The 15,908-nt window shown below is 47.2% G+C and overlaps 1 protein-coding gene across 1 annotated transcript in view; it reads right to left on the minus strand.

The window, feature by feature from the left end:
• necab1 (N-terminal EF-hand calcium binding protein 1) overlaps positions 1-15,908 on the minus strand; it is a gene marked incomplete in the record, with an annotated part of 107,765 nt that overhangs the window by 54,887 nt on the left and 36,970 nt on the right. Inside the window, 1 exon segment of the mRNA XM_031795005.1 lies at positions 332-429. Coding sequence (XP_031650865.1) covers positions 332-429 — 98 coding nt within the window.

Here is a 15,908-nt window from a genome sequence, read left to right on the forward strand (position 1 = left end):
CATGTCTGTCCCCCCCTCAATATACCTGTCTGTCCTCCCCTCAATACACGTGTGTCCCTCTGTCTGTTCCTCTGTCCTTTCCGGAGGCAGTAATTTGATATGTTGTTATTGGAGAAAACAGGCTTTTAACGTAGGAGTTTGTAGTGCATGGAAGGAAATATACTGTATGTATTTTCTTTTAACAAAATCTCCCTTTTTTTACCATGGAGGACTGCTTTGGGAACATCCTCTGGGGCCACATTGAACATTTTGCTTGTATATGTCTGTTGATCATAACCACTTCTCCAGATGTAAATGTCAGGTGTCCAGTAGAGTCCTAGAGTTGACGTACCTTCTTGGTCTTGCCCATAGCCTTCAGTATTGTCATGTTGAGGTCCTCCAGAGCTGCCAGGACCTTCTCGTATTCACCAAGGTGCTGGGAGAAGTACTCTTTAAACACAGACAGACAGACAGACAGGGAAAATACACCATTTAGCAGACATTTATATATATATATATATATATACAGTGCCTTGCGAAAGTATTCGGCCCCCTTGAACTTTGCGACCTTTTGCCACATTTCAGGCTTCAAACATAAAGATATAAAACTGTATTTTTTTTGTGAAGAATCAACAACAAGTGGGACACAATCATGAAGTGGAACGACATTTATTGGATATTTCAAACTTTTTTAACAAATCAAAAACTGAAAAATTGGGCGTGCAAAATTATTCAGCCCCCTTAAGTTAATACTTTGTAGCGCCACCTTTTGCTGTGATTACAGCTGTAAGTCGCTTGGGGTATGTCTCTATCAGTTTTGCACATCGAGAGACTGAAATGTTTTCCCATTCCTCCTTGCAAAACAGCTCGAGCTCAGTGAGGTTGGATGGAGAGCATTTGTGAACAGCAGTTTTCAGTTCTTTACACAGATTCTCGATTGGATTCAGGTCTGGACTTTGACTTGGCCATTCTAACACCTGGATATGTTTATTTTTGAACCATTCCATTGTAGATTTTGCTTTATGTTTTGGATCATTGTCTTGTTGGAAGACAAATCTCCGTCCCAGTCTCAGGTCTTTTGCAGACTCCATCAGGTTTTCTTCCAGAATGGTCCTGTATTTGGCTCCATCCATCTTCCCATCAATTTTAACCATCTTCCCTGTCCCTGCTGAAGAAAAGCAGGCCCAAACCATGATGCTGCCACCACCATGTTTGACAGTGGGGATGGTGTGTTCAGGGTGATGAGCTGTGTCTCCCAGGTGGCTTGTGGCAAACTTTAAACGACACTTTTTATGGATATCTTTAAGAAATTGCTTTCTTCTTGCCACTCTTCCATAAAGGCCAGATTTGTGCAATATACTGATTGTTGTCCTATGGACAGAGTCTCCCACCTCAGCTGTAGATCTCTGCAGTTCATCCAGAGTGATCATGGGCCTCTTGGCTGCATCTCTGATCAGTCTTCTCCTTGTATGAGCTGAAAGTTTAGAGGGACGGCCAGGTCTTGGTAGATTTGCAGTGGTCTGATACTCCTTCCATTTCAATATTATCGCTTGCACAGTGCTCCTTGGGATGTTTAAAGCTTGGGAAATCTTTTTGTATCCAAATCCGGCTTTAAATTTCTTCACAACAGTATCTCGGACCTGCCTGGTGTGTTCCTTGTTCTTCATGATGCTCTCTGTGCTTTTAACGGACCTCTGAGACTATCACAGTGCAGGTGCATTAATACGGAGACCTGATTACACACAGGTGAATTGTATTTATCATCATTAGTCATTTAGGTCAACATTGGATCATTCAGAGATCCTCACTGAACTTCTGGAGAGAGTTTGCTGCACTGAAAGTAAAAGGGGCTGAATAATTTTGCACGCCCAATTTTTCAGTTTTTGATTTGTTAAAAAAGTTTGAAATATCCAATAAATGTCGTTCCACTTCATGATTGTGTCCCACTTGCTGTTGATTCTTCACAAAAAAATACAGTTTTATATCTTTATGTTTGAAGCCTGAAATGTGGCAAAAGGTCGCAAAGTTCAAGGGGGCCGAATACTTTCGCAAGGCACTGTATGTGTGTAGTGTGTATGTATAGTGTGTATGTATAGTGTGTATGCGTGTCCCCACTGGGAATTAAACTCACAATCCTGACATTTGAAGCGCCATGGTCAAGCCTCACAGGACTATTTATTTGTAGGAATGAAAAAGTTTGACAGGAACCTCAGGTGTTTAGTGTGCTGCCAGATCCCGAGCTCACTTGACACCCAGGCATGGCACTGCTGCCAGATCCTGAGCTCACTTGACACCCAGGCATGGCACTGCTGCCAGATCCTGAGCTCACTTGACACCAAGGCATGGCACTGCTGCCAGATCCTGAGCTCACTTGACACCCAGGCTGTCAGATCCTGAGCTCACTTGACACCCAGGCATGGCACTGCTGCCAGATCCTGAGCTCACTTGACACCCAGGCATGGCACTGCTGCCAGATCCTGAGCTCACCTGACACCCAGGCATGGCACTGCTGCCAGATCCTGAGCTCACTTGACACCCAGGCGTGGCACTGCTGCCAGATCCTGAGCTCACTTGACACCCAGGCATGGCACTGCTGCCAGATCCTGAGCTCACCTGACACCCAGGCATGGCACTGCTGCCAGATCCTGAGCTCACTTGACACCCAACTGCCAGACTCTGAGCTAACTTGACACCCAGGCATGGCACTGCTGCCAGATCCTGAGCTCACTTGACACCCAACTGCCAGATCCTGAGCTCACCTGACACCCAGGCGTGGCACTGCTGCCAGATCCTGAGCTCACCTGACACCCAGGCATGGCACTGCTGCCAGATCCTGAGCTCACTTGACACCCAACTGCCAGACTCTGAGCTAACTTGACACCCAGGCATGGCACTGCTGCCAGATCCTGAGCCCACTTCACACCCAACTGCCAGACTCTGAGCTAACTTGACACCCAGGCATGGCACTGCTGCCAGATCCTGAGCTCACTTGACACCCAACTGCCAGATCCTGAGCTCACTTGACACCCAGGCATGGCACTGCTGCCAGATCCTGAGCTCACCTGACACCCAGGTGTGGCACTGCTGCCAGATCCTGAGCTCACTTGACACCCAACTGCCAGACTCTGGGCTAACTTGCGTGAATTGTTTGTTTATAGTTATATCGTTCAAATTGGATTTGTTTTGTCTAAATCCAAATACGTCGCAAGTTTGAAAGTGGATTGTTCGCGTCTTGTTAGACTTCAGTGCAGCTTTTGACATTATCGATCATAGTCTGCTGCTGGAAAAACGTATGTGTTATGGCTTTACACCCCCTGCTATAATGTGGATAAAGAGTTACCTGCCTAACAGAACACAGAAGGTGTTCTTTAATGGAAGCCTCTCCAACATTATCCAGGTAGAATCAGGAATTCCCCAGGGCAGCTGTCTAGGCCCCTTACTTTTTTCAATCTTTACTAATGACATGCCACTGGCTTTGAGTAAAGCCATTGTGTCTATGTATGTAGATGACTCAACACTATACAAATGAACTACTACAGCGACTGAAATGACTGCAACACTTAACAAAGAGTTACAGTTAGTTTCAGAATGGGTGGCAAGGAATAAGTTAGTTCTAAATATTTCTAAAACTAAAAGCATTGTATTTGGAACAAATCATTCACTACACCCTAAACCTCAGTTAAATCTTGTACTAAATAATGTGTAAATTGAGGCAGTTGAGATGACTAAACTGCTTGGAGTAACCCTGGATTGTAAACTGTCATGGTCAAAACATATTGATACAACAGTAGCTAAGATGGGGAGAAGTCTGTCCATAATAAAGCGCTGCTCTACCTTCTTAAATACACTATCAACAAGACAGGTCCTACAGGCCCTAGTTTCTACCTTCTTAATAACAACACTATCAACAAGGCAGGTCCTACAGGCCCTAGTTTCTACCTTCTTAACAGCATTATAAACAAGACAGGTCCTACAGGTTCTAGTTTCTACCTTCTTAACAGCACTATCAACAAGGCAGGTCCTACAGGTTCTAGTTTCTACCTTCTTAACAGCACTATCAACAAGGCAGGTCCTACAGGTCCTAGTTTCTACCTTCTAAACATCACTATCAACAAGGCAGGTCCTACAGGCCCTAGTTTCTACCTTCTTAACAACCCTTTCAACAAGGCAGGTCCAACAGGCCCTAGTTTCTACCTTCTTAACAACACTATCAACAAGGCAGGTCCTACAGGCCCTAGTTTCTACCTTCTTAACAACACTATCAACAAGGCAGGTCCTACAGGCCCTAGTTTCTACCTTCTTAACAACACTATCAACAAGGCAGGTCCTACAGAATCTAGTTTTGTCGTACTTGGACTACTGTTCAGTCGTGTGGTCAGGTGCCACAGAGGGACTTAGGTAATTACAATTGGCTCAGAACAGGGCAGCACGACCCTTGGATCTACACAGAGAGCTAATATTAATAATATGCATGTCAATCTCTCCTGGGTCAAAGTGGAGGAGAGATTGACTTCATCACTACTTGTATTTCTGAGAGGTATTGACATGAGAGGTTGAATGTACCGAGCTGCCTGTCTAAACTACTGGCACACAGCTCAGACACCCATGAAAACCCCACAAGACATGCCACCAGAGGTCTCTTCACATTCCCCAAGTCCAGAACAGACTATGGGAGGTGAACAGTACTACATAGAGCCATGGAGAACTACTACATATACTACATAGATGCAGCGGGAGAATCCGATTTCAAAAACAGATAAAAATACACCTTATGGAACAGCGGGGACTGTGAAGAGACACAACCATTGGCACAGACACATGCACACACACACACACACACACGATAAACCCCAGGAAGAGTAGCTGCTGCCTTGGCAGGAACTAATGGGGATCCATAATAAACCCAAGGAAGAGTAGCTGCTGCCTTGGCAGGAACTAATGGGGATCCATAATAAACCCCAGGAAGAGTAGCTGCTGCTTTGGCACGAACTATTGGGGCTCCATAATAAACCCCAGGAAGAGTAGCTGCTGCCTTGGCAGGAACTAATGGGGATCCATAATAAACCCCAGGAAGAGTAGCTGCTGCCTTGGAAGAAACTAATGGGGATCCATAATAAACCCCAGGAAGAGTAGCTGCTGCCTTGGAAGGAACTAATGGGGATCCATAATAAACCCCAGGAAGAGTAGCTGCTGCCTTGGCAGGAACTAATGGGGATCCATAATAAACCCCAGGAAGAGTAGCTGCTGCTTTGGCAGGAACTAATGGGGATCCATAATAAACACCAGGAAGAGTAGCTGCTGCCTCGGCAACAGGAACTAATGGGGATCCATAATAAACCCCAGGAAGAGTAGCTGCTGCCTTGGCAGGAACTAATGGGGATCCATAATAAACCCCAGGAAGAGTAGCTGCTGCCTTGGCAGGAACTAATGGGGATCCATAATAAACCCCAGGAAGAGTAGCTGCTGCTTTGGCAGCAACTAATGGGGATCCATAATAAACCCCAGGAAGAGTAGCTGCTGCCTTGGCAGGAACTAATGGGGATACATAATAAACCCCATGAAGAGTAGCTGCTGCCTTGGCAAGAACTAATGGGGATCCATAATAAACCCCAGGAAGAGTAGCTGCTGCCTTGGCAGGAACTAATGGGGATCCATAATAAACCCCAGGAAGAGTAGCAGCTGCCTTGGCAGGAACTAATGGGGATCCATAATAAACCCCAGGAAGAGTAGCTGCTGCCTTGATAGGAACTAATGGGGATTCATAATAAACCCCAGGAAGAGTAGCTGCTGCCTTGGCAGGAACAAATTGGGATCCATAATAAACCCCAGGAAGAGTAGCTGCTGCCTTGGCAGGAACTAATGGGGATCCATAATAAACCCCAGGAAGAGTAGCTGCTGCCTTGGAAGGAACTAATGGGGATCCATAATAAACCCCAGGAAGAGTAGCTGCTGCCTTGGCAGGAACTAATGGGGATCCATAATAAACCCCAGGAAGAGTAGCTGCTGCCTTGGCAGGAACTAATGGGGATCCATAATAAACCCCAGGAAGAGTAGCTGCCGCCTTGGAAGGAACTAATGGGGATCCATAATAAATACAAATGTGTGACGACCTTAATCCCAATCGCTGTAATAGGCGGACAAGTTTACAATCACTACCGGAGGTTGTATGGATTCAGTGAGTTAATCACGATTACCTACTCCCCCGAGTTGCTGCTCTCCTGCCCAGATAAAGCTCACACTCTCCAAAACAGCATTGCCTTGCCTGATCAAATCAAATCAAATTTTATTGGTCACATAAACATGTTTAGCAGATGTTATTGCGGGTGTAGTGAAATGATTGTGTTTCTAGCTCCGACAGTGCAGTAATATCTAACAATTTCACAACAATACACACAAATCTAAAGTAAAGAAATGGAATTAAGGATATATTAATATTAGGACGAGCAGCATAGACTAAGGCACATAGAACAGAATACATTAGAACAGAATACAGTAGATTAGAATACAGTAGAACAGAATACAGTAGATTAGAATACAGTAGAACAGAATACAGTAGATTAGAATACAGTAGAACAGAATACAGTAGATTAGAATACAGTAGAACAGAATACAGTAGAACAGAATACAGTAGAATACAGTAGTACAGAATACAGTAGAATACAGTAGAACAGAATACAGTAGAACAGAATACAGTAGAACAGAATACAGTAGAATACAGTAGTACAGAATACAGTAGAATACAGTAGAACAGAATACAGTAGAACAGAATACAGTAGAACAGAATACAGTAGTACAGAATACAGTAGAATAGAATACAGTAGTACAGAATACAGTAGTACAGAATACAGTAGAATAGAATACAGTAGAATACAGTAGAACAGAATACAGTAGAACAGAATACAAAAGTCAAAAAGGGAAACTAAGAAGAAGCGAGGCTCAAGAGGCAGTGCCAGGAACTACGGAGGCAGGAAGTCGTCACCTGCTCCCAGGGATCTGCCTGTGAAATGTGCTGTCACTAAATAAGGAACTGGAGGAGTTATCTGAAGAGGACTTAAGGAGAGCTGATTTAACCTGCTTTACAGAAACCTGGCTCTGCGAGGACAATATTGATGTGAACATTGATTGATACACTGTCATTAGAGCAGATCGAGACGAAACAACCTCACATAAATCAATAGGTGGAGGCAGGGGCGGGGGAGGGGCAGGGCTATGTATCTTTGTAGATAATACTTGGGCCAAGCAGTGTCCTGTGATTGAACAAGTGTGCACCAGAGACTGTGATATTCTCTTTGTATCATTCAGGCCATTCTATCTGGATCCATTATTCTGGTCCATGTGCCTGGACCAATAAGGAAGCAGCTAACAGGATTACAGACGGGTTCAATCCCTTTCACGATCAACTGACCAGACAGTATTTGTGCTTGGGGATTTTAATACGCTCTCCTCACTCTGAAACAGTACGTCACCTGTCCAACTCGCATCCTGGACAAGTGTCATGGCAACGTAGAGGATACAAGGCAGTCTGCAGAGCACCCCACTGTGAAATCAGACCATAATGTTATCCATCTCCTACTGAGATACAGGCAGCAGGTGAAACGTGAAAGCGTGTAGAGAAATCCATTCAGGTATGGGATAGAGGAGAGTAGGGAGGAGCACAAGGACTGCTTTGACGTCACAGCCCGGGGAGGTGAGGTCACAGCCCGGGGAGGTGAGGTCACAGCCCAGGGAGGTGAGGTCACAGCCCGGGGAGGTGAGGTCACAGCCCGGGGAGGTGAGATCACAGCCCGGGGAGGTGAGGTCACAGCCCGGGGAGGTGAGGTCACAGCCCGGGGAGGTGAGATCACAGCCCGGGGAGGTGAGGTCACAGCCCGGGGAGGTGAGGTCACAGCCCGGGGAGGTGAGGTCACAGCCTGGGGAGGTGACGTCACAGCCCGGGGAGGTGAGGTCACAGCCACGGGAGGTGATGTCACAGCCCGGGGAGGTGAGGTCACAGCCTGGGGAGGTGAGGTCACAGCCATGGGGAGGTGACATCACAGCCTGGGGAGGTGTACTTTGATTGGTGAATGGATCCCCACTAGTTGACAGACAGCATTACATCATACTTCCAGATCTGGGAGGATACTGAGTGTGTTTCCCAACAAAAAATATGGAAAGCAGAGGTTCTGTCCAGCCAATCCAAGACAATCATGGGAGGGGCTTAATGCAATGATGGGAAGAGAAAGGAAAAGAGAACATTTCAGACTGTTCCTCCTCTGGAAACAACATGAACTGTAATTTGACACCGCCGATTTTAAAGAGGAACGAAAAACGCATATGTGACAGCATCCCCTCAAATCCTCTCCTGTCAAGATAACAGAGAACAAAATGGCCTCATGCTCAAATATTAAGCCACGCAAAGCTGCAGACAGACTACGGGGCCGACCAGCTCTAGGGCGTCTTCTCACGACTGTTTTAACTTCCTGCTGAGCACCTGTACAGACTCCTGGAAGGCGTCGACCATCGTACCGGTGCCTAAGAAGTCAGGGGCCAAATCACCAAATGATATTCGACTTGTGGCCCTCACGCCCCTTTTTGCCAAATGCATGGAACGTGTTGTAAGTGAGCACCTTTCCCTTTCCATAGAAGATCAACAGGACCCGTTACAGTTTGCCTATTAATATTGGGCACAGACAGGGACTGAGGATTCTACCCTGACCTTAGTGAACATGGTGGCTAGTCACATTCAACATGCTGGGGGACTGAGGATGCTACCCTGACCTTAGTGAACATGGTGGCTAGTCACATTCAACATGCTGGGGGACTGAGGATGCTACCCTGACCTTAGTGAACATGGTGGCTAGTCACATTCAACATGCTGGGGGACTGAGGATGCTACCCTGACCTTAGTGAACATGGTGGCTAGTCACATTCAACATGCTGGGGGACTGAGGATGCTACCCTGACCTTAGTGAACATGGTGGCTAGTCACATTCAACATGCTGGGGGACTGAGGATGCTACCCTGACCTTAGTGAACATGGTGGCTAGTCACATTCAACATGCTGGGGGACTGAGGATGCTACCCTGACCTTAGTGAACATGGTGGCTAGTCACATTCAACATGCTGGGGGACTGAGGATGCTACCCTGACCTTAGTGAACATGGTGGCTAGTCACATTCAACATGCTGGGGGACTGAGGATGCTACCCTGACCTTAGTGAACATGGTGGCTAGTCACATTCAACATGCTGGGGGACTGAGGATGCTACCCTGACCTTAGTGAACATGGTGGCTAGTCACATTCAACATGCTGGGGGACTGAGGATGCTACCCTGACCTTAGTGAACATGGTGGCTAGTCACATTCAACATGCTGGGGGACTGAGGATGCTACCCTGACCTTAGTGAACATGGTGGCTAGTCACATTCAACATGCTGGGGGACTGAGGATGCTACCCTGACCTTAGTGAACATGGTGGCTAGTCACATTCAACATGCTGGGGGACTGAGGATGCTACCCTGACCTTAGTGAACATGGTGGCTAGTCACATTCAACATGCTGGGGGACTGAGGATGCTACCCTGACCTTAGTGAACATGGTGGCTAGTCACATTCAACATGCTGGGGGACTGAGGATGCTACCCTGACCTTAGTGAACATGGTGGCTAGTCACATTCAACATGCTGGGGGACTGAGGATGCTACCCTGACCTTAGTGAACATGGTGGCTAGTCACATTCAACATGCTGGGGGACTGAGGATGCTACCCTGACCTTAGTGAACATGGTGGCTAGTCACATTCAACATGCTGGGGGACTGAGGATGCTACCCTGACCTTAGTGAACATGGTGGCTAGTCACATTCAACATACTAAATCATATCATCACATTTTATTTATTGATTTTAGTTATTTCAATACAATGCAAATCCACACACTGCTGAAACGACTACTGGACCTGAACGTCAACGGAGGCCTGGCAGCTTGGATCATTGGGCTGTACAGCTGTACATTTCAATGAAACATGGTGAAGCCCCAAAATTGCCCTTGCTAGAAGCATGTGTTTCAGACATAAGGAAGTGGATGGCTGCAAACTTTCTACTATTAAACTCGGACAAAACAGAGATGCTTGTTCTAGGTCCCAAGAAACAAAGAGATCTTCTGTTGAATCTGACAATTAATCTTAATGGTTGTACAGTCGTCTCAAATAAAACTGTGAAGGACCTCGGCGTTACTCTGGACCCTGATCTCTCTTTTGAAGAACATATCAAGACCATTTCGAGGACAGCTTTTTTCCATCTACGTAACATTGCAAAAATCAGAAACTTTCTGTCCAAAAATTATGCAGAAAAATTAATCCATGCTTTTGTCACTTCTAGGTTAGACTACTGCAATGCTCTATTTTCCGGCTACCCGGATAAAGCACTAAATAAACTTCAGTTAGTGCTAAATACGGCTGCTAGAATCCTGACTAGAACCAAAAAATTTGATCATATTACTCCAGTGCTAGCCTCTCTACACTGGCTTCCTGTCAAAGCAAGGGCTGATTTCAAGGTTTTACTGCTAACCTACAAAGCATTACATGGGCTTGCTCCTACCTATCTCTCTGATTTGGTCCTGCCGTACATACCTATACGTACGCTACGGTCACAAGACGCAGGCCTCCTAATTGTCCCTAGAATTTCTAAGCAAACAGCTGGAGGCAGGGCTTTCTCCTATAGAGCTCCATTTTTATGGAACGGTCTGCCTACCCATGTCAGAGACGCAAACTCGGTCTCAACCTTTAAGTCTTTACTGAAGACTCATCTCTTCAGTGGGTCATATGATTGAGTGTAGTCTGGCCCAGGAGTGGGAAGGTGAACGGAAAGGCTCTGGAGCAACGAACCGCCCTTGCTGTCTCTGCCTGGCCGGTTCCCCTCTTTCCACTGGGATTCTCTGCCTCTAACCCTATTACAGGGGCTGAGTCACTGGCTTGCTGGGGCTCTCTCATGCCGTCCCTGGAGGCGGTGCGTCACCTGAGTGGGTTGATTCACTGTTGTGGTCATCCTGTCTGGGTTGGCGGCCCCCCCCTTGGGTTGTGCCGTGGCGGAGATCTTTGTGGGCTATACTCAGCCTTGTCTCAGGATGGTAAGTTGGTGGTTGAAGATATCCCTCTAGTGGTGTGGGGGCTGTGCTTTGGCAAAGTGGGTGGGGTTATATCCTTCCTGTTTGGCCCTGTCCGGGGGTGTCCTCGGATGGGGCCACAGTGTCTCCTGACCCCTCCTGTCTCAGCCTCCAGTATTTATGCTGCAGTAGTTTATGTGTCGGGGGGGCTGGGGTCAGTTTTTTATATCTGGAGTACTTCTCCTGTCCTATTCGGTGTCCTGTGTGAATCTAAGTGTGCGTTCTCTAATTCTCTCCTTCTCTCTTTCTTTCTCTCTCTCGGAGGACCTGAGCCCTAGGACCATGCCCCAGGACTACCTGACATGATGACTCCTTGCTGTCCCCAGTCCACCTGGCCATGCTGCTGTTCCAGTTTCAACTGACCTGAGCCCTAGGACCATGCCCCAGGACTACCTGACATGATGACTCCTTGCTGTCCCCAGTCTACCTGGCCATGCTGCTGCTCCAGTTTCAACTTCCACCTGACTGTGCTGCTGCTCTAGTTTCAACTGTTCTGCCTTATTATTATTCGACCATGCTGGTCATTTATGAACATTGAACATCTTGGCCATGTTCTGTTATAATCTCCACCCGGCACAGCCAGAAGAGGACTGGCCACCCCACATAGCCTGGTTCCTCTCTAGGTTTCTTCCTAGGTATTGGCCTTTCTAGGGAGTTTTTCCTAGCCACCGTGCTTCTACACCTGCATTGCTTGCTGTTTGGGGTTTTAGGCTGGGTTTCTGTACAGCACTTTGAGATATCAGCTGATGTACGAAGGGCTATATAAATAAATTTGATTTGATTTGATTTGATCAAGGACTTTAACTAACCGGCCACAGAGGGTCCTCATGAATGGGCCCTCTCTGATGAACTGACCCCGAACACAGAGGGCCCTCATGAATGGGCCCTCTCTGATGAACTGACCTGAACACAGAGGGTCCTCATGAATGGGGCCTCTCTGATGAACTGACCTGAACACAGAGGGCCCTCTCTGATGAACTGACCCTGAACACAGGGGGCCCTCATGAACAGGGCCTCTCTCTGATGAACTGACGTGAACACAGGGGGCCCCTCTCTCATGAACTGACCTGAACACAGAGGGCCCTCATGAACAGGGCCTCTCTCTGATGAACTGGCGTGAACACAGGGGGCCCCTCTCTCATGAACTGACCCTGAACACATGGGGGCTCTCTCTGATGAACTGACCCTGAACACATGGGGAGCCTCTCTGATGAACTGACCCTGAACACAGGTGGGCCCTCTCTGATGAACTGACCTGAACACAGGTGGGCCCTCTCTGATGAACTGACCCTGAACACAGGGGCACCCCAGGGGTGTGTCCTCTCTCTGATGAACTGACCCTGAACACAGGGGGGCCCCAGGGGTGTGTCCTCTCTCTGATGACCCTGAACACAGGGGGCCCCAGGGGTGTGTCCTCTCTCTGATGAAACTGACCCAGAACACAGGGGCACCCCAGGGATGTGTCCTTTCACCGTTGTTGCTCTCTATCTTCACCAATGAGAAGAAGATCCAAAGAAACAATGTGAGTCTTTTTAAGTACGTGGATGACATGGCTCTGGTGGGACTCTTTATTAAAAATGCTACGTCAGCTATTTATAAACAGACCAACAACCTTCAAGAATGGTGCCGGTCAAGTGGCCCTCCACATCAATGTGGAGACAAAGCAACACCTTACCAACGTCCCAACCACTCTCTCTGAACGACCAACCAACGGAGGTGGTTGAGTGTTTTAAATACCTAGGCACACAGCCAGGATGTTCTGGAGGATGAACAGCAGCTTGGTGGAGAGGATCCTCACGTTCAATATGACAATCTGGTAATCTGGGCTGGATGAGAGGACCCTCACGTTCAATATGACAGTCTGGTAATCTGAGCTGGTGGAGAGGACCTTCACGTTCAATATGACAGTCTGGTAATCTGAGCTGGTGGAGAGGACCCTCACGTTCAATATGACAGTCTGGTACGGTAATCTGAGCTGGTGGAGAGGACCCTCACGTTCAATATGACAGTCTGGTAATCTGAGCTGGTGAAGAGGACCTTCACGTTCAATATGACAATCTGGTAATCTGGGCTGGATGAGAGGACCCTCACGTTCAATATGACAGTCTGGTAATCTGAGCTGGTGGAGAGGACCTTCACGTTCAATATGACAGTCTGGTAATCTGAGCTGGTGGAGAGGACCCTCACGTTCAATATGACAGTCTGGTACGGTAATCTGAGCTGGTGGAGAGGACCCTCACGTTCAATATGACAGTCTGGTAATCTGAGCTGGTGGAGAGGACCCTCACGTTCAATATGACAGTCTGGTAATCTGGGCTGGTGGAGAGGACCCTCACATTCAATATGACAGTCTGATATGGTCATCTGAGCTGGTGGAGAGGATCCTCACGTTTAATATGACAGTCTGGTAAACTGGGCTGGTGGAGAGGACCCTCAAGTTCAATATGACAGTCTGGTATGGTAATCTGAGCTGGTGGAGAGGATCCTCACGTTCAATATGACAGTCTGGTAATCTGAGCTGGTGGAGAGGACCCTCACGTTCAATATGACAGTCTGGTAATCTGAGCTGGTGGAGAGGACCCTCACGTTCAATATGACAGTCTGGTAATCTGAGCTGGTGGAGAGGATCAATATGAAAGTCTGGTAATCTGGGCTGGTGGAGAGGATCCTCACGTTCAATATGACAGTCTGGTAATCTGGGCTGGTGGAGAGGACCCTCACGTTCAATATGACAGTCTGGTAATCTGAGCTGGTGGAGAGGATCCTCACGTTCAATATGACAGTCTGGTAATCTGAGCTGGTGGAGAGGATCAATATGACAGTCTGGTAATCTGAGCTGGTGGAGAGGACCCTCACGTTCAATATGACAGTCTGGTATGGTAATCTGAGCTGGTGGAGAGGACCCTCACGTTCAATATGACAGTCTGGTAATCTGAGCGTGAGGAGCAAAAGCAAACCTACCAGAATAGTGAACACAGCCAGCAAAGTAATTGGTCGACCACAAGCACATTTGAGCAGTCTGTTCCACAAGGCAACCAAAAGGAAGGCACAGGCTGTCGTTGGCGACCCCTCCCTCTACACCCTCAGTTCTAGAAGCTTCCCTCTTCAGAATGCTCATGGCCAAGTAGAACGTGTTTAAACATTTATTCGTTCCATGTGCTGTTGGACTACTAAATGAGAAGTACATCGTATCGGTAATATGCACTTATCTATCTAATGCAGTTGGGACAGCGGTCGTTGTTAGTTTATGTATCAATGTCCTCTGTGTTTTTAGTGTATTCTGGTTTGATGGACTGACTGGTTTAAATGGGAATGATGTGAGAATGTACGTGTGCATTTGGAAAGTATTCAGACCCCTTGACTTTTTCAACATTTTTTTACGTTACAGCCTTATTCTAAAATGGATATCTACACAGAGTCCCCCATAATGACAAAGCCAAAACAGGCACAGTATGTATCTGACCTAGTGCACTACTGCCAAAACAGACACAGTATGTATCTGACCTAGGGCACTACTGCCAAAACAGGCACAGTATGTATCTGATCTAGGGCACTCCTGCCAAAACAGGCACAGTATGTATCTGACCTAGGGCACTACTGCCAAAACAGGCACAGTATGTATCTGACCTAGGGCACTACTGCCAAAACAGGCACAGTATGTATCTGGTCTAGAGCACTCCTGCCAAAACAGGCACAGTATGTATCTGACCTAGGGCACTACTGCCAAAGCAGGCACAGTATGTATCTGATCTAGAGCACTCCTGCCAAAACAGGCACAGTATGTATCTGACCTAGGGCACTACTGCCAAAGCAGGCACAGTATGTATCTGATCTAGGGCACTCCTGCCAAAACAGGCACAGTATGTATCTGATCTAGGGCACTCCTGCCAAAGCAGGCACAGTATGTATCTGATCTAGAGCACTCCTGCCAAAACAGGCACAGTATGTATCTGATCTAGGGCACTACTGCCAAAACAGGCACAGTATGTATCTGACCTAGGGCACTACTTCCAAAACAGGCACAGTATGTATCTGATCTAGGGCACTCCTGCCAAAACAGGCACAGTATGTATCTGATCTAGGGCACTACTGCCAAAACAGGCACAGTATGTATCTGACCTAGGGCACTACTGCCAAAACAGGCACAGTATGTATCTGGTCTAGAGCACTCCTGCCAAAACAGGCACAGTATGTATCTGACCTAGGGCACTACTGCCAAAACAGGCACAGTATGTATCTGGTCTAGAGCACTCCTGCCAAAACAGGCACAGTATGTATCTGGTCTAGGGCACTCCTGCCAAAACAGGCACAGTATGTATCTGACCTAGGGCACTACTGCCAAAACAGGCACAGTATGTATCTGGTCTAGAGCACTCCTGCCAAAACAGGCACAGTATGTATCTGGTCTAGGGCACTACTGCCAAAACAGGCACAGTATGTATCTGACCTAGGGCACTACTGCCAAAACAGGCACAGTATGTATCTGACCTAGGGCACTACTGCCAAAACAGGCACAGTATGTATCTGGTCTAGAGCACTCCTGCCAAAACAGGCACAGTATGTATCTGACCTAGGGCACTACTGCCAAAACAGGCACAGTATGTATCTGGTCTAGAGCACTCCTGCCAAAACAGGCACAGTATGTATCTGACCTAGGGCACTACTGCCAAAACAGGCACAGTATGTATCTGATCCAGTGCACTCCTGCCAAAACAAATCACTTTTGATGTTTACTTCAGTAATATGTAGTTGTTGTCATGATAAAATTAATCAGTCAGTTTTGCTGTATCAA

The sequence above is a fragment of the Oncorhynchus kisutch genome, linkage group LG17 (genome assembly GCF_002021735.2).
Source record: "Oncorhynchus kisutch isolate 150728-3 linkage group LG17, Okis_V2, whole genome shotgun sequence".
Lineage (NCBI taxonomy): Eukaryota > Metazoa > Chordata > Actinopteri > Salmoniformes > Salmonidae > Oncorhynchus > Oncorhynchus kisutch.